This window comes from Mesoplodon bidens, assembly GCF_964165515.1.
Source record: "Mesoplodon bidens genome assembly, chromosome: 5".
In the NCBI taxonomy this organism is placed as follows: domain Eukaryota; kingdom Metazoa; phylum Chordata; class Mammalia; order Artiodactyla; family Ziphiidae; genus Mesoplodon; species Mesoplodon bidens.
Genome location: NC_138161.1, coordinates 11590000 through 11608836, shown reverse-complemented (window position 1 = coordinate 11608836; position 18837 = coordinate 11590000). Strand labels below are relative to the sequence as shown.

Sequence of the window (18837 nt, the reverse complement as noted above, 5' to 3'; positions counted from 1 at the left end):
CTCTGGTCCCTGAACTCTCCGAGGCCTGCTGCTTCAGATTTTCCTTCGTATCTGTGAGCTATCTCATATCCTTATGATAAATGTGTCTTTCTCTCTCTCTCTTTTTTTTTTTTAAACTTTAAGTTAGCCAAAAGTAGTTTCTGTTGCTTTTACCCAAAGACCCCTACCAATAGAGCTGTTATGATTGGAACTGACCACACGTAATCATTCTAGTTCTTACATTAATTCTGATTTTTTTTTCTTCTTTTTAAAAACAAAAACAAAAAACAGCCAGAGACCGCTGCTGCTTTGAAGCGTACGCTAGAAACCCTGATGGACAGAGGGGCTGTGGTGAGGAACTTGGAGAACCTGGGCGAGCGTGCACTTCCTTATAGGATCTCCGCCCACAGTCAGCAGCACGCCAGGGGAGGGTAAGTCCTTCGTGAATCACTGGACACGTGCCTTTGGTGGGCTCCATAAGGAGCGCTGTGTAATTCATCTCAGGAGTTATCAGACGCTCATAGTCAGATCCCCACTGCGCCAGGTGGCGTGCAGGTACGTGCCCCAGCAATGTTGTGTTGCATATGGGATGCATTTATGCTGACCCACAATAAGCTAATCAGAGCCCCCAAAGAGGTCATGCCAGCAGGAACACATTTATAAGCTTTTGATTGTGGGAAACTTTTCTCGTCAACTTAAGCACTGTTTTCCCCTGGTATTTCTTTAACTTTCGCCTTTAAAACACCTCATTGAGCAATGTGTTGTCCACCTACTCAGCGCATCCTTTGTAAATATGAAGGTTGCAGATAACAAGCAAAATGTACTTCTTATTACTAATGTGTAGAACCAGAGCCTAAAATCCCCAATAGGAAAATGGTTTTACCTATTCCAGCCAATTTTAATCACAATTTTCTGTAGTGGGACTTTTTTCTCACATAGTATATATAGCAAGTTCCTCAAACATGTCAAGGATTTGATTTTATAGTGATACCTATCTTTGTAGAAATTCTTCGAGGTCAGTTTGTTGGGTTGGTTTGCCGCTTCTCTAAACTTAATGCCCAAGGTTTCTGGTTTGGAGGAAGAATCTTATTTTGTTGGATTTCCTAGAAGTAGGTGATAGAGAGACGGGAATCAGTTTTTAGCATAGCAGGGAAAGTCCAGGACTAGAAGACTTGATTCTCCTTCTGGGGCTCCCAGCTGTGTGGCCTAGACCAAGTCACTTAGCTTCCTTGGATACTGAACTCAGGTGGTCGTTCTCCCATCCACTTTGTCACAGTGGTCAAGTGAAATAACCTCTGAAGATGTGCTCTGTGGACAGTACCGGGTGTTGTATGCTGCTGCTTTTAGTCACGTGGGGCGCACAGCCTCGTGCAGGTTTGCTACATGTGATGGGCCCGAGTAAAGTCACACCTCACGCCAGGCTTTCTTACTGCTTGTAAACCTTCTGCCGAGATGTGGCACAGACTGCACGTTTCTTTTGATCGCTTCACCTTGTTTTGTGCTAGTGTTCAGCTTCTTGGGAGCACCTCTGAAGAGTGTGCCCGAGGTGTTGCTAGGCAACCTGAAATGCTCGGTGGCTTATTCCTCTCCACAATCATAACAACAGTAAACGATGGAGACTGTGTGTCTAACATTTTTTTTTAAACTTAAGCCAAACAAAGGGGTTTGGTTTTAATAGCAAGGCTATGAATCCTTTTGCCTTTTTTTTTTTTTTTTTTAAGAGAAGCATATAAAATTTGGCCAAGAGTTATTAGCCGGGTTCTGTGATGGAAGGCACTGAACAGGGAGAGAAGTCCGTTTCCTCATTATGTGCTTTCAGGGATGAACAGGAGGAATGCTTTCTTCTGCTCCCTTTCCAAGTAGAGGATTTGACCTTGTTGAGGGCTAGTGTGACCAGCATCCTGGAACTTGCATTCCTCACAGTGCGTGGGTAGCGCTGCTGCTGCTACTGTGAGGACCAGCACAGTTCTCTGCTTTGAGAACGGCAGCATTAACTCATCTAGTTTTCAGGCCTCTGTGTGCAGTGCTGAGGTAGGGTGATACTCTTTCTCCTTTATGGATAGAATAAACTCAGATCTGGGAAGAGCTCACCTGGAATCAAGCCAGAGCTGCTGACAACCCCAGACCTACGTTCCAGATTCCTGACAAGGTGCCGGTGCCCCACCAAGGGCTGTGCTGCCGTCACTTAGTTCATTTATAGTTAAGGATCTTACTTCTGGGTGGTTTTTCTGTTTGTTTTTTTTTTTTTTACTTTCAGACTCCTCAGAGAAGGAGAAGCAGCATCCTTAAAATATATCATACTGTGTCTATTATACATCAACATAAAAAGGTGGTGCCTAGCCCCAGTGTGGGAGGTTCATGTTTTAAGTTTGCTTTTCTGAGGATAAATCAGTATCTGGTATTTACTTGCTTGAGGTAGTGTTTTCCAAAGTGTGGTCTCTGAAATGCTTGTGATACAGATATGCTCCACCAAAAATGGAGGGTGTGTGTGATCAGTCAGATGTGGGAAGCCTTAAAAAAAAAAAGTGAAAGGAAGGGACTTTCCTGGAAGTCCGGTGTTAGGACTCCGAGCTTCCGCTGCAGAGGGCACGGGTTTGATCCCTGGTCGGGGCACTAAGGTCCCACATGCCGCACATACCGCGCAGCGCGGCCAAAAAAAAACAAAACGATGTGGGAAGACTTGCATGATCTAATCCTGGAAATTCACAACACACCTTAGCGTATAAATGGTGAGAAGCCCTTCCATAAGATGCCCTGGTTTGTCAGTTTTACTTGATCATGTTACTTTTGTTTTTGTAACACTCACTAATGTTCTTCACAGTGGCTTTTGGTAAATGAGACGAGGGACTAGTGTAGTTGGGAGTTCCCTGGTTTGGAGATTTAAAATTGAGTGGCGTGTCAGATGGCTGCATTGTGGAGCTTACGTTTAGTCTGATAGTCCCTTAGCTGCAGCCAGTCCTCCCGTAGTCACTAACCCCAGTGACGTTCGTAATAGGCATTTTGTTCACTTGTCAAGTTCTTTTTGTGCCCTGACATAGCCACAGGAGGCATTACAAGCATGTACGAAGGAGACTATGTGCCAGGGTGTGTTAGGTGCTGGGCAGGTTCACTTTTATGAAGTGGTTGAGAAGAAACAAGGTGGGCTTGTGCGTTATGCATTTATTAGCATTCAGAAGTTTTTGGCTCTTTTCAAACAGCCCTGGAGGCCATGAAACGTATCTGTAATTTTGGTGGGGCACTGGTTTGACTCCTGAGGTTGATATGTTGAGAGCCAGTTTTTTAGCTGGCTAACGAGTGAGCCCTAGATGCCCTCCATGAATCCACATTGCACTGTGGTCCCGTTGGTTTTAAGTGTTTGTTGCTTTTACATTTTGTGGCAAGAAATGGTATATCCTAGTGGTATTCCTAGGTCTCAGGATGGTTCTTATGATCGTTGTGGTTCTTGATCTCAAGGAGTTTTCACTTGAATCAAAGACATGCCTGCATATGGCTAACCTAGGCACCAGCCAAGGGGCTGTAAGCGCAGGGGCCCAGCACAGAACTGTCCCTCTGACCGAGGCTGACAACCAGGCGTCTCTCTTGCAGTTACTTCCATCATGTTGAGTGATTGCCTCCCATCTCACCTCCTTCCCCCAAATCCATACCCCTGCTACACACATGCCAAGTAGGCCTGCCCGAAAGAAGAGTGGACTGAGAGAGTGCTTAGGTAGGAGAGACAGTGCTACTTTAGGGTTATTTGGGAAGCTTTCCAAAAGGAGGAGGTGGTACCGTGAAAGTGGTACCTGGTGTTTATTATTATATCAAGTCTATTACCAGTTTATGCCAAAAAAAATAATCATTATATTCCAAATATTACGTAGTCAGTCCTGACTTTGGGAACAGGTTACATTCCAGGAATTTGTCTGTAAGTTTATTGTTTATAACTGGGAACCTATTTTCCCATTGGAACAACTTGATGGTTAAGTTCCCAGGCTGATCCACAGAAACTTTAACTTAAACTCATAATCTCTGAGGGTCAATAGAATTGGACGAGTCATTTATGTCCCCTAGGGACAGGGAAGAGTTGACCGGATGCCCTGTTGCTGTTTGGGCCAGGTTGGGATGGTTGGGAAGTTTGGGTCTTCGGACCGTTTTTCCCGATGGAGGCTTCTGGCCTCACTCACCACCCATTTCACGAGGCAGCGTCTGGAAACCACTGGAGCATGATTAGGAGCTGGGGGTAGAGTGGGGGGTTGGGGTGGGATGGTCTTAGAGGGGCTGGGATTTATTCTCAGCTCTGGATTTGCTTTGGTCTCCTGGGGGCCCCCCCAGATTATCTTTCCTTTGTGCTTTCACACGCTCACCTTCGAACCCTCATCAACTCTCTGGGAAAGGCAAGGTTGTTGTTGTGGAAAATTCTTTCTGTATTCCTTGGTGTCTAAAAGGGGACAGTGTTACACAGGCAGAAGGGAGTAAGTGCTCATTTAGACCCTTGCTCAGAAGGGGCAGGTTTTTACTGAATCATAGTATCAGTCACCCTCTGCCAGAACTGCCTCAGCATCTTCCTCCAGGGCTGCACAGACTGGTTTAAGGCTCTCTTTCCACTAGATGGGGCTGGACTGAGACTAAGAGGGATTTCTGGTGCAGGAGAGGGAACCTTAGAAGAAACCGTAGTCTATATTGCAGCGATGGGCTTGTGCCTGTTTGTAAAAGGATGCCCCAGATTGCTTTGACTGTTTTTACCACCTCTGCTTTCACTGCAGTGCGATTGGGCTGACTTCAGAATGTGTGTGTATGAGAACTCTTAAGTAGTGAAGGAGGTTTTTCTTGCCTGTTTTGTCCCTCCTTTGTCTGTTCTCATGTGTTTAAAATGTGAATAGGTGCTTATAGCAAAGATCTGCTGGCCTACATGTAAGATGCCCTTCTGTTTACGGGTAAGCAGAATGATAAAAATAACTGGCTCTATGGAGAATCAGTGGAATTTTACTGACTTGCTCTCCAAATGTGTCTGCAGCTAACTCCAAGAGTGCTGGCACCCTCTGTAGAGGAGATTGATTCTCCTCTGTAGTTTTCCCGTTAGCTAACGTTTCTATGTTCTTATGCTTTCCTGCCAGCATCAAGTCCAGGCCAGCATCCTGACCCCATTCTTGTGTGTAGGTGCTTCACGATGGGGTTTCAGGGCAGGGCTGCTGTGGCCTTGGAGGTTTCTTTTTAGTGGCAGTGTCCCAAGATTTGTAAGAGTTCTGCAGCAGGTTTGGTGGTTTTTAAAATGTATGAGACCCAACGGATTTTAAAAAAGGAATGGGGCTTTTCCATGCAGAGGCTGTCTTGGTTTTAAGGAGAATAATTCACTGCTTCGGTGAAGCCTGAATCCAGCAAGGTTTAACCGATACAGTCTAGGAACTGGCATTCAAACGGATCTGTTTCCTATGTTCCAAAAGGCTTGAAGAGGCTTCCTGGCTGCAAATCCCTCTCCTCTCCCTCCCCCACCCCCACTCACGGGGAGCCACTGAGCGCTTCAGTGGAAATTTCCACTCATCTGCGAGGGGGAGGGCGAGGCTGTGAGTGAGTGTGTGACTGAGAGAGACAGACAAAGAGAACTCACATTCAAGCAGGCACTTTCTATGGACCACTTGTAACTGCAGGGTGAAGACGGAAGTGAAATAAAAACCAAATACAACCTTTAGCGTTTAGGCGCGTTGCAAGAAGCCGCTCGGGTGGGTGAGGGCTGGCAGGCCGCAGAGTCTTGTGTCAGGAGGCCACTGAGTGGTTTGCTGGTCTTGTTGCCTAGAGAGGAGGGCAGAAAGGGCGCTGAGGGCTGCTGGCTCCCTCGTGAAGCTGAGCTGGGGATGGAGTATGCTTGGTGGCACTGGGCTCAGTCTGTTCTGGGCAAGCCCTTTCTCTGGGTCTTCTCACATCTCTGGGGGGTTTCAGTCATGTCGTGGAGAGCTTTGTAGTGCGTGTCTTAAGAAATATAGAAAGGGTTAACCGTCACCTTCAAGACCACGGGGGCAGTTCTGCCTACGAGATGGTTCCCTGTTCCTCCAACTTCTGAGCATGGGACTCTGTGATGAGAAATGCACTAGTGTGCTAAACCTTTTTTTGTCCTTTCTTTCCTTGCCGGTATCCATCATTTCCTTGCTTCTACTTCTGCAGCGTTGGTGCCACCTAAAATCCAAGTGCTTTTCTGTAGAAAAGAGAGAAGCTGTTGTCCACCTTGCGGATGAAGTGATTCTATAATGAGAACCACATGTGGGGCAATACACCTTGAAATGTCAACACCACCGGGTTGTGCGTTGAAGGCGAGAGCAGTGCGTACCTACCTGGTGTGCAGAACCATTTCACTGGTGCTACTGAACCTGTGGTTGAAGGTGCTGGGAATGTAGACTGTAATTAGATTTGAGATTGCTAAACTGGAGTTTTCCAAAATGATTGGTTCATATATTGATTTAATCACTGATTAGGGTAAATGTGGAGAATGGAAAACTGGCTATTTGGAGAACTTGATTTTTATTTTTTTCCCCTTATTGGAATGTCAGCTTTTGGGCATGTCTAGGCAGTTGTAATTATAGTCATAATTGTAAACTACCTTGAGTGAGGAACTTATCCCGAGAATGGAGATACGAGTCTACGTGTTAGATGTGTTACGACGTTTGGTCTCGTGTTTTGATTCTGCGTAGCTAGGTTAGGGGAAGAAACAAACATTGTTATCTCATTGTGGGATAAAGGTGGAGCAGATTCCTCTGGAGACAGCAAGCCCCTCTTTTGGCCCCCTTCCTTTGAACAGCAGCTCGTCTGAATTTCAGAATGGCTTCCCCATGGCAGATTTCAGTGGGATGGAGGGAGTTCCGAGGTCATTCTGTCAACTTAATTCCTATTTTTACAGGTCTGTTATGGACCTGTGCTGTCATGGGAAAGGGATCCTTGCAGGCATCAGAAGCTGCCCAGGCCTGCAGCTCCAAGTAGGCTGTTTCTGGGCTTCACTTCTCATTGTCATTCCTTAGGTCACCTGTAGTTAGAAAACCCCACTAATATGTATAAAATAGATAACTAACAAGAACCCGCTGTATAAAAAATAAAATAAAATGAAATTCAAAAATTCAAAAAAAAAAAAAAAAAGAAAAACCCAGTAGCTAGGAGTCAGGTGTCCATGACCGCCGCGTCATTTCCACAGTCTCCTGCGGGACTGGGAGATGTGTGCAGGTCTTGGAAGCCTGGGTTTCTGCTAGCACTGTGGCTCTTGTGACTTCTCTCCCCAGCTGGACTCAATGTTCCAGTGGGTCAAGGCCGTGTGTACCTCATCTTTTTAGTCTCCTGAGGTTTGCCCATAGTAGATGTTCATTGACTGGTTAAGTTTGTCCAAGATAAATCAGTGAGAAGAAGAATATATCCTGGCAGTAACCAAGAATTGGTCAGTGCATCGCTGTGTGGGAAAGCCATAAAGGACTATTGACCTGTGTGCTTGGGCTGCTAAGGCAGATAGAGATTGTCCTGGACTCCTGCTTGTTTCCCTCACAGTGGGGAGGGAGGGACAGCTTGGTTCCCTGGGAGGGAGATGTGGAGGTAAGAGGTTAGCTATTTTTTTTAATTGATTTATTTTATTTTATTTATTTAATTTTTGGCTGCGTTGGATCTTTGTTGCTGCGCCCGGGCTTTTCTCTAGGTGCAGCGAGCAGGGGCTACTCTGCGTTGCGGTGCGCGGGCTTCAAATTGCGGTGGCTTCTCGTTGTGGAGCACAGGCTCTAGGCGTGCGGGCTTCAGTAGTTGTGGTGTGCGGGCCCAGTAGTTGTGGCTTGCGGGCTCAGTAGTTGTGGCTTGTGGACTCTAGAGCGCAGGCTCAGTAGCTGTGGGCTTAGTTGCTCAGCGGCATGTGGGATCTTCCTGCACCAGGGCTCAAACCCGTGTCCCCTGCATTGGTAGGTGGATTCTTAACTACTGTGCCACCAGGGAAGCCCAAGAGGTTAGCTTTTAACTGTGAATGTAAGGTTAGCTTTCAGCTCTGAATACAGTAAGATCTGCCCATCTCTGAGCCACTCCTAGCCCCTTCTCTGTCTTGGTGGTGTTTTCTCTTTGTGGAAATTTCCACAGTGCAATAAGGAGCATGGGAGTAGAAGCAGTCTTGCCCACATGCGCCCCAGGCGTAGATCAACAGTGTGATAAGCATGAAGTGACTGTCACAGCTGTGGTTGTGGGCACTAACCCAGTTGCATCTTGGCCAGTGCTTTTGTTTGGGTTTGGTTGCTGGATGAGTGTCCTGACTGGTAGAGGGAAGACAGAGTAGCTAAAAGAAGGTAAAGGCTGGAGGGGTTTGGGTAGTAACAGAGCCTCCTGAAGCCAAGCTTAGGGTTCGCAGACCTTTTTCTAGTGCTTTTCTTTATCCTTGAGAAACCTGCAGAATGCCAGTTGCTGGCTAGCAAGAGATGTAGTTGACAGAGTGGGAGCTGAGGGGTCTGGAGTCTGGATCCTGCCTCTCCCTTTGTGACCTGGTGCAGATCAGTTCCCTCGAAAGCAGCGGAAGGGGTTGGACTGCGTCGTCTTCACGGTCCTCTCCCCATTCACTGGGGTTCTGTAACCCAGTGATCCCAAAGTTCTCTGTGGCTTCTTATGTCCTGGAGTCAAACGACATACTCTTAGAATCCTGGCTGAGGCCACTTAGTAGCTGAGTGACCTTGAACTAATGACTTAATCATTATAAAATTCAAAGGAGATAATGTGTAGGAAACCACTTTGAAAACTGCTAGTTGTTGCTGGGGAGAAGGCTGCTGGGCCCACACCAGCACCCAGCATCACTTCCTCTTGCACTTCCTGAGTTGCCACATGGAGTGGAGCTTCCACTTCCTCCTCCTCTTCCTCAGGAACTGTTTAAAAGAAAGTTCTATCTAAGACGCTTGCCTTTTCATTTCTGAAATAATATCTGGTCTCTAGTTTCCATCCTTGGGTATTGTTTTTACCCTTATCACAAAATGGTATCCCAAAAGCTTTGGGTTATTTCTTAGCATTATTTGGTGAATGCCAGTGTATGGAGGATACTGCTCAGGAAGACTGCACGAGAATTGATTTGTGGGCAGATGAGTTGCTTGTTGGCTATCGTAAACACACTCTCTCTTAGGAATATGTTTAGACTCAGAGGCTAGCCCACAAAAATACCTCTGTGGTGTAGTAGGATGGAAAATGGAAGAAGACAATGCTTGCTGAACCCCAGATATGGTATCTGAGTAACTTGAATACTTGACCGTAAAGAGGGGCAGGCTTATTAACTCACTAGAGCAAGAGACACCTGTGTACTCTCTGGAGGGAGGGGATTGGAGCATTTACAGGGCTGGCAGTGGTAACTGCCGGGGTGGCTGTGTGCCCAGAGCCTGTCAGGCCCTCGCTAAGCATTTCCCTCCATATATTACCCTGTGTAATAGGTGGCATTTCACAGTGCACCACCTCCGGCTATCAGGGCTTTAAGTGGAGTAAAGCAAAAGAGGAAGACACTTCTAGGGAAGCTAGACGAAAAAGCAAGGAAAGAGGAAGGAGCTCAGAGAGGATGTATATGTGTTTAAAGAAAAACTGCTGCTATAGAACGAAGTATTGTGGGGTGTTAACAGACAGAGGGTGAGGTCATAACTTGTCCATGGTGGCTAGGCAAGACATTTTGATGTATACTGGATGAAAGAACAAACGGATAAAAAAGGGAAGAGAGATGCTGGAGGCCATGTTGAATGAGAGCGTTCCCAGCCCTGGCCACCAGGCGGCCATAATTATTGGAAGTGGAGGAGTGGGGAAAGTGCTGGGGGTTGGCAAGGAGAAGGTAATTTAAGGTTGATTACACTTATTTTTTTTTTTAACATCTTTATTGGAGTATAATTGCTTTACAATGGTGTGTTAGTTTCTGCTTTATAACAAAGTGAATCAGTTATACATATACATATATGCCCATATCTCTTCCCTCTTGCGTCTCCCTCCCTATCCCACCCACCCTCCCTATCCCACCCCTCTAGGTGGTCACAAAGCACCTAGCTGATCTCCCTGTGCTATGCGGCTGCTTCCCGCTAACTATCTATTTTACGTTTGGTAGTGTGTATATGTCCATGCCACTCTCTCACTTTGTCCCAGCTTACCCTTCCCCCTCCCCGTATCCTCAAGTCCATGCTCTGGTAGGTCTGTGTCTTTATTCTCATCTTACCCCTAGGTACTTCATACACTTATTTTTTAGGGTCTAATTCAGAGCCTTACTCAAGGTAAGTAATCAATAATTAACCATTGAACAAATAAGCAGTTCTTACGTTGGGTGATTGCAACGGTAGTTCCTGCTTTGTGGAGTAGAAATAAACAAGTAGAGTTAAACCTTGGAAGATTTGGCCAGGTTGGTGTGTAATTTTCAGAGTAAGCCCAAATGGTGGTCTCATCATTGAGCACACGTGCAAGTCAGTGATCAAGAAGTTTGCCAGGTCTTGGAGGAATTGGCGTTTTTATTTCATTTCTTTTTTTTTTTTTTTTTTTTTTGCGGTACACAGGGCTCTCACTGCTGTGGCCTCTCCCGTTGCGGAGCACAGGCTCTGGACGCGCAGGCTCAGCGGCTATGGCCCACGGGCCTAGCCGCTCCGTGACATATGGGATCGTCCCGGACCGGGGCACAAACCCATGTCCCCTGCACCGGCAGGCAGACCCTCAACCACTTGCGCCACCAGAGAAGCCCTTTATTTCATTTCTTGAAAAACCCTCGGCGTCTTCATCAGCTGTAGTTACTCCTCATCACCACCACTCTATACTGAGGCATTCACCAAGTCCTGCTCATTCAACCTCTACATACCATTTTAAAATCAACAGCTTTGTAGAGGTATAAATGACACACAATAAACTGCACATATATGTAAACCCATGAAATTACCACAATCAGGATGATAAATTGGTCACCCCTAAAGTTTCCTCCTGCCTGTTGTGATCCTTCCTTCCACTTATCCGCCATCTCATCTCCTTTCTTTCACTGTAGATTAGCTTATGTTTTCTAAAATCTTATTTAGATAGAATCAGACAGTATGTACTCTTTTTTACTCTAGTTTCTTTTACTCAGCGAAATTATTATGAGATTCATCAGTGGTATGTATTAATAGTTTTTTCCTTTTTATTGCTGAGTAGTATGCCATTTTATGGATGTACTACAGTTTGCTTATCAGTTTACATGTTAATGGATATTTGTGTTATTTCCAGTTTCGGGTTGTTACAAGTAAAGCTGCTCTGAACATCGATATAGAAGTTGATCTGTGGGCATATGCTTTAATTTTCTTGGGTAAATCTAGGAATGGAATGGCTCGATCATAATGGCAGGTGTCTGTTTAACTTTCTGAGAGACTGCCACACTGGTTTCCAAAGTTGGTTGTATCATTTTGCATTCCCACTAGCAGCGTGTGAGAGTGTCAGTTCCTCTACATGCTCACCACACTTGGTATGGTCATTTTTTAGCCATTCTGGTAGGTAACTCTTTGTGGTTTTAGTTTGCATTTCTGTAATGACTAGTGGTATTAAGCATCTTTTCATATGCTTCTTCGCCATTGTATATCTTCAGTGAAATGCCTTTTCAAATTTTATGTCCATGTTAAAAATTGGTTTTTTAATTAAACTTTGAGACTTTTTAATATTCTAGAAATAAGTCCTTTATCAAATATGAGTTTGCAAGTCCCAGTGCATGGCTTGTCTTCTTATTATCTTAAGAGTATCTTTCAAAGAGCAGTTGTTAATTTTGATGAAGTCTAAAATATCAAATATTTCTTTTATGGATTGTGCTTTTGGTGTCATGTCTAAGGAATCTTTGCTTAACCCAAGGTCACAAGGATTTTCTCCTGTGTTTTCTTCTAGTTTTCTAGCTTTGTGTTTTATGTTTAGATTCGTGTTCTAGTTTGAGTTAATTTTTGTATATTGTACAAGCATGGATCAAAGAGCTCATTTTTTTTGCCTATGGATATCAAATTGTTCCAGCACCTTTTGTTGAAAGGACTATCCTTTCTTTACTGAATTGCCTTTGCACCTTTGTCACAAATCAGTTGTGCATTTAGATCTATTTCTGAACTCTCTATTCTATTGATCTATTTGTTTATCTTTATATAAATACCATACTGTCTTGATTACCATAGCTTTATAGTAAGTCTTGAAATCAGGTAGTGTTAGTCCTTCAACTTCATTCTTTTTTTTTTTTTTTTTTTTTACTTTTTATTTTATATTGGAGTATAGCCGATTAACAATGTTGTGATAGTTTCAGATGCACAGCAAAGGGACTCGGCTACACATATGCATGTACCCATTCTCCCCCAAACTCCCCTCCCATCCAGGCTGCCACATAACATTGAGCAGAGTCCCCTGTGCTATATAGTAGGTCCACTGGTTATCCATTTTTTTTTTAAGTTTATTTATTTATTTTTTAAATTAGTTTCTGCTTTATAACAAAGTGAATCAGTCATACATATACATCTGTTCCCACATCCCTTCCCTCATGCATCTCCCTCCCTCCCACCCTCCCCATCCCACCCCTCCAGGCGGTCACAAAGCACCGAGCTGATCTCCCTGTGCTCTGCGGCTGCTTCCCACTATCTATCTACCCAACTTCATTCTTTATCAAAGTTGTTTTGGCTGTTCTTGGTCTTTTGAATTTCCATATGAACTTAAGAATCAGTTGTCAGGGCTTCCCTGGTGGTGCAGTGGTTGAGAATCTGCCTGCCAATGCAGGGGACACGGATTCGAGCCCTGGCCTGGGAGGATCCCACATGCCGAGGAGCAACTACGCTCGTGAGCCACAACTACTGAGCCTGTGCGTCTGGAGCCTGTGCTCCGCAACAAGAGAGGCCTGCGCACCGCGATGAAGAGTGGCCCCTGCTTGCCACAACTAGAGAAAGCCCTCGCACAGAAACGAAGACCCAACACAGCAAAAATAAATAAATTAATTAATAAACTCCTACCAACAACATCTAAAAAAAAAAAAAAGAATCAGTTGTCAATTTCTAACAAAAAAACCTTAGGATTTTGACTGGGATTCTTTTTTTTTTTTTTTTTTGCGGTACGCAGGCCTCTCACTGTTGTGGCCTCTCCCATTGCGGAGCATAGGCTCCGGACGCGCAGGCTCAGCAGTCATGGCTCACAGGCCCAGCCGCTCCGTGACATGTGGGATCCTCCCAGACCGGGGCACGAACCCACGCCCCCTGCATTGGCAGGTGGACTCTCAACCACTGCGCCACGAGGGAAGCCCCTGACTGGGATTCTTTTGACTCTTTACGTCAGTTTAGGAAAACAGACAACTAAACAAGTTGAATCTTCCTACCCATGAAGAAGGTATACCTCTCCATTTATGTATGTTTTCTTTAACTTCTTTCAGCAATGTTTTATAGTTTTAATTTACAAGTCTTGCACATCTTCTGTCAGATTTATCACTAAATATTTAATATTTAATTTCAAGGTCTGATTATTTGTTGCTAGTATATAGAAATACAGTTGATTTTTGTTTATTGGTCTTGTATCTTGCTACCTTGTTAAACTTACAGTCTGGTAGCTTTTCCATAAGCTTCTTCAGATTTTTCTGTATACACGTTCGTGACATCTGCAAATAAAGACAGTTTTACTTTTTCCTTATCAACCTGGATGTTTTTTACTTCTTTTTTTCTTGCCTTGTTGCACTGGCAAGGCACTTCAGTAAAATGTCAGATAGAAGTAGTGAGAGTAGGCGTTCTTGTTTGTTCCCTCTCTTAGGGGGAAAGCATTCAGGCTTTGACCAGTTAGTATGATGTTAGCTGTAGGTTTTTCAAAGATGCTTCTTATAAGGTTGTAGAAGATTCCTTCTTTCCCTAGCTTGCTGAGAGTTTTTATCAGGAATGGATATGGGATTTTGCTAAATGCTGTTTTTTGCATCTATTGGAATGATCACATGGTTTTTCTTTTTTAGTTTATTTATATGGTGATTTTGAAATGTTAAGCCAATCTTGCATTCTTGGACTAAATCCTACTTGGTCAGGATATATTGTCCTTTTTATATAGTTTAGTAGTCAATTTGCTAAAATTTTGTTTAGAGTCTTTTCATTTATGTTTATGAGGGATGTTGATCTGTTTTTTTCTTTTCTTTTAGTGTCTTTGTCTGGTCTTGGTACCAGGGTAATGCTGACTTCATAGGACAAGTTCAAAAGTGTTGTCCTACTTTCCAGACCAATTTATATCAGAATTGCTATTTTTTTCTTAAACATTTGGTAGAGTTTGCCAGTGAAGCCATTTGTGCCTATAGTTATCCTTGTGGGAAGGTTTTTAACTACAAATTTAATCTCTTTGATAGATATAGGGCTATTCAGGTCATCTGTTCCTTCTTGAGTGAGTTTTGATAGTTTGTATTTTTCAAGGAATTTCAGTTAGGTTGTCAATTTATTGCAAAAGTTTTTTTTAAATGATATTCCCTTACCATTCTTTTAATATCTGTAACCTTTGTAGTCGTTTCACCTTTCTCATTCCGAAATATCGGTAATTTGTATCTTGTCTCTTTTTACTGATCAATCCAGTTGGAATTGTATCAGTTTCATTGATCTCAGTGAACTAGTATTTGGTTTCACTGATGTTCTCTATTGTTTTTCCTGCTTCAGGGATTTCTGCTCTGATTTTTATTATTTTCTTTTTTGGTCTTACTTTGCATTTAATTTGCTCTTCTCTTCCTAGTTTCTTAAGGTGGGAGCTGAGGTCATTGATTTGAGGCCCTTCTTGTAGTCTTACGTAGATGTTTAGTGCTGTAAGCTTACTGCTAAGTACTGCTTTAGTGGCATTCTCCAAATTTGATGTGTTGTTTTCATTTTCATTCAATTCAAAGTATTTTGTAATTTCCCTTTCGATTTCTTCTTTGACCCATAGGTTATTTAGATGTATGTTTAGTTTCCAAGTATTTGGGGATTTTCTCAAGATTTTTCTGTATGACTCGAATCCCTTTAGATGTATTGAAACTCATTTTATGGCCCAGAATATGGTCGTCCTTGATAAATGTTTTGTATGCCCTTGAGAACCAATATGTATCTTGCTGTTGTTGGGTGGAGGGGTCTATAAATGTCAGATCCAGTTGGTTGAGGGTGGTGTTTGCTTCTTCTGTAACCTTGCTGGTTTTCTGTATACTGGGTCTGTTGATTACTGAGAGGAATGTTAAAAGTTTCCACCTATAATTGTGGATTTGTCTCTTTCTCTTTTCAGTTCTGTTAGTTTTTACTTTCTGTATGTTGTAGCTCCGTTATCTGTACGCACACATTTAGGAATTTTGTGTCTTCTTGGTGAACCCATCGTTAAGTATTTTCTCTTTTTTCCCCTGATAATTTTTTTTGCTCAGAAGTCTCCTTTGTCTGATATTACTGTAGCCACTTCAACTCTCTTTTGGTTAGTGTTTTTGCATGATATATATTTTTCTGTGCTTTAACTTTTAATTATTTTTACTTGAATAACTTTCCCACTAGGCTTGTGAATGGTCACATGGGAAGTTGGGAATTTTTCTTACGAGTTTTGAACCCTCTCCCTGTGTAGAATTACACAAAATGCCATACTTTTTCTAATAACGTTCTTACTTGCCGAATTTGTTCAATTTTAATTTGGTCTTTCCTGCTTTCTGTGAGAATCCCACCTTTCATGCCAACACACCACTGTGAAATATTTACTGTGGACCTGATGTTCGTTAGCCTATGCTCAAGGTGCTGGGGGTGGAGCAATAAAGTCCTTCTTCCCAGGGCAGTTATGTTTCAGTGGAGTGAGACAGACTGTAAACAAATATACACTGCGTTAGTGGTGATAAAGTGCTATGGGGAAAAAAATAAAGCATGAAGAAAGGGAGGTAAGAGGGATGAGGCTGGGTGGGTGGGGGAGAAGGGCTCTCTGACAAGGTGACTTTTGGACAAGACGTGATGGAAGTGAGGGATGAGCTGTGTGGAACCAGGGTGAAGAATATTTCTGGCAGAGGCACAAAGAGTGCAAAGACCTAGGATGGGAATATGCTTGGGAGAAGAGTGTGGCTGGAACCAAATAAGTGGTGTCAAAGGTCGTCTGAACCAGCTGGAACACTGTAGAATTCTGAAATACTGCGCTGAAAACTGTCCTTTAACACCGTCGTCCAAACCAAACAGTACAAGTGAGGCTTCAACTTTTGCAACAGAGCACGGGTAGGGTGGGCAGGGAATAGAGACGCTTATTCCTTTGCATCGGCATACAGCCAACTACTGATAAAGTTATTAACACTGAAGACCAGTGAGCTGTATGAGATGTCTGTCCGTATTCGTCTGGTCTGAGTAGATGAATGTTAAATTCTTCCTGCCACCCAAGATTCAAGTAGTTTTCTTTTGTTCTTTGTCAGTTCTTGAATGTGCTGGATAGTCTTAGATGAGTCCCAGGCCTTTCTTAACCTTTTTCTAGTTTGTGAAGTATGGCTGATACTTACCGTATCTCTTAGGTGCGTTAAGTCACTTGTCAAATCCTTTGGAAAATTAGAAGACTCATAGATGTTTTCACAAAAAGCATCAACTAATGGTTTGAAAAATTCAGTGGAGTGTAATGGGAAAGGCCGTAGGAAAAGGGAGGTCAGGCATAGTACTTGCTACACTTTGGTTTAGCTGGTCAGCTGGCAGTTTCTATTTTGATAAAGAGGTGTATGTGTGTTTGTAGGTAGTTGATGTCTGTATGTGGAGAGGAGTAACACGAAAACATTGACCAAAATAGTGAGATTGCTGTATTTCAGAATGCAGCACATTCACAAATTTTTATTTTATTGCAGGTATTTCTTGGTGGATTTTTATGCACCGACAACAACTGTTGAAGGCATAATGGAGCATTTGTCTCGAGACATTGATGTGATTAGACCAAATATTGTAAAACACCCTCTGACCCAGGAAGTGAAAGAGTGTGAAGGGATCGTCCCAGTCCCACTTGAAGAAAAGCTGTATTCCACCAAGAAGAGGAAGTGAGAAGATTCACCAGATTTTAGCCTCCTATTTAATTCTCTCACTTTTGAGCACCATGGATTAATAACTGACCAGCTTGATCTTTATGTAAGAGGGTGCTTTCAGTGCCCTTTGATTTTTCTAAGGTACTTTTAGTTCTTGATCCCCTTTGCTGTGAGAAGTCGGGGAATGGCCTCCTTAGAGCCACTTTGTAATACATGGCATCAGCGCTCCCTGCTCGATTGCGTTTCACGAATGTAATTTGTCAGTGAGGGCTTTGCCCTACAGCAGCACTAAAGCCACTTAGAATAGCAAAGATTATAAAAACCACTTCGGATTGCACGCTAGTCATTCAGACTGTATACCACCATGCAAAATAAAATGTTAAGACCATCGTATTATATGAGTAAATTTTTTTTTTTTTTTTTTTTTTGCGGTACGCGGGCCTCTCACCGTTGTGGCGTCTCCCGTTGCAGAGCACAGGCTCCAGACGCTCAGGCTCAGCGGCCATGGCTCACGGGCCCAGCCGCTCCGCGGCACGTGGGATCTTCCCGGACCGGGGCATGAACCCGTGTCCCCTGCATTGGCAGGCGGACTCTCAACCACTGCGCCACCAGGGAAGCCCTATGAGTAACTTTTGATCAGAGTGAGAGTCTGTGATTTTAAAGAACTTTTGCCTCGTCACCTCCCCCATCCGAGGCCTCACAGCTCCAGTCTGCCCAGAATGCTGGCAGTGTGTGGGCGGGGCTCCCAGTTACCAGCGCAGGTTCAAGACGGGGAGAAGCCAGGGTGAGGGCAGGTGGGATGTGTCTGTCCCTTGACTCCTGGGCAGTCACTTTTCCTTTCATCTCACAATTAACTTGTCCTTGTGGTGGGTGCTGCTCTTGGTAGCGGGGCGTGTGTGTTCTGTGGCAGTTGGTGGTGGCACTGCTTCCTGTCATTCCTCTGCCGGTAGCACTGCTTCCTCACTGTCCCTCGGGCCTGCAGACCTCCTTGGGGAAGTGGCCACCTTTGAACTCTGCACCTCCTCCCTTCTCCCCGTTACCCTGATGAGTCGGAAGCCAATTGCTGTTGAGTTGGGGATGCCCAAAGAGCTAGCTGGCGCCATGCCTGTGGCTAGTGGCATGCTGAGCTCTTAAGTTAGGGGGACTTGTAAGAAGATCCATCTTTTTTGTTGTTGTTTTTATTTGATACTCATAGACCTATTTTTAAATACATGTCCTGGAAATAAAAAGACAGGTTTTGCTTTGAGAGACTTTTGTGTTGGCAGGGGAAAAGTTGGGTTTGAAATGTTGTTATACTTGGAGACTAAGAAGCAGCTAGTCTTTGCTTAAAATTGATTTAATTAGGGTTATCATATTTAGCAAATAAAAATGCGGGATGGCCAATTAAATTTGAATTTCAGATAAATAGCGAGTCAGCTTCCACATAAGTATGCTCCAAATATTGCATGGAGTACACTTATAGCAAAAAATGATGCATTGTCTATTTAACATTCACATTTACCTGGGTGTCCTGTATTTTATGTGGTAACCTTGGTATAACTCACATAAAGGAATAATCAATACCAAGCCAGAGACAGCAAAGCTGAGAAGAAAATAAAGTCGACATCCAGCATCCTGGCTTCAGCTGACTACACTGGCAACGAGGCAAGTTACGGAAGAGAACATGGTGCGTGTGCCTTCACGTGCCCCAAACCCTTATGCCCTCAACCTACCAGAAAACTGATCTAGAAACCAACTGAAATTTCATTTCTGGTCAGTGCCAGATAATCTGTGCTGTGAGCCTGAATTTACACCACAGTCTGAGAATTCTCCTTTAAAAAGTTCCATATGTGGTCTCTGCCCCAGGCCTGGGACGCTGAGGACCTGGGGTCCCTGGCAGTGGGATGGCTTCCGTGGTGGGTGAGGGTGAGGCTTTTTGCTGGAACAGTCACTGGCATCTCCTCCTCAGTCTCCTCAGAGCT

At 43.9% G+C, this 18837-nt stretch overlaps 1 protein-coding gene across 3 annotated transcripts in view; it reads left to right on the top strand.

The window, feature by feature from the left end:
• The window catches only part of MRPS6 (mitochondrial ribosomal protein S6), a gene marked incomplete at its 5' end in the record, with an annotated part of 66465 nt that extends 49196 nt beyond the window's left edge, over nt 1-17269 (top strand). For all 3 annotated transcript variants that reach the window (XM_081235993.1, XM_081235991.1, XM_081235992.1), the window contains 2 exons: nt 271-410; nt 16706-17269. In XM_081235993.1, the coding sequence (XP_081092119.1) occupies nt 271-410; nt 16706-16895 (330 nt within the window). In that variant the 3' untranslated portion in view covers nt 16896-17269. The remainder of the gene's footprint in view (nt 1-270; nt 411-16705) is intronic.
• Nucleotides 17270-18837: the final 1568 nt, after the last annotated feature.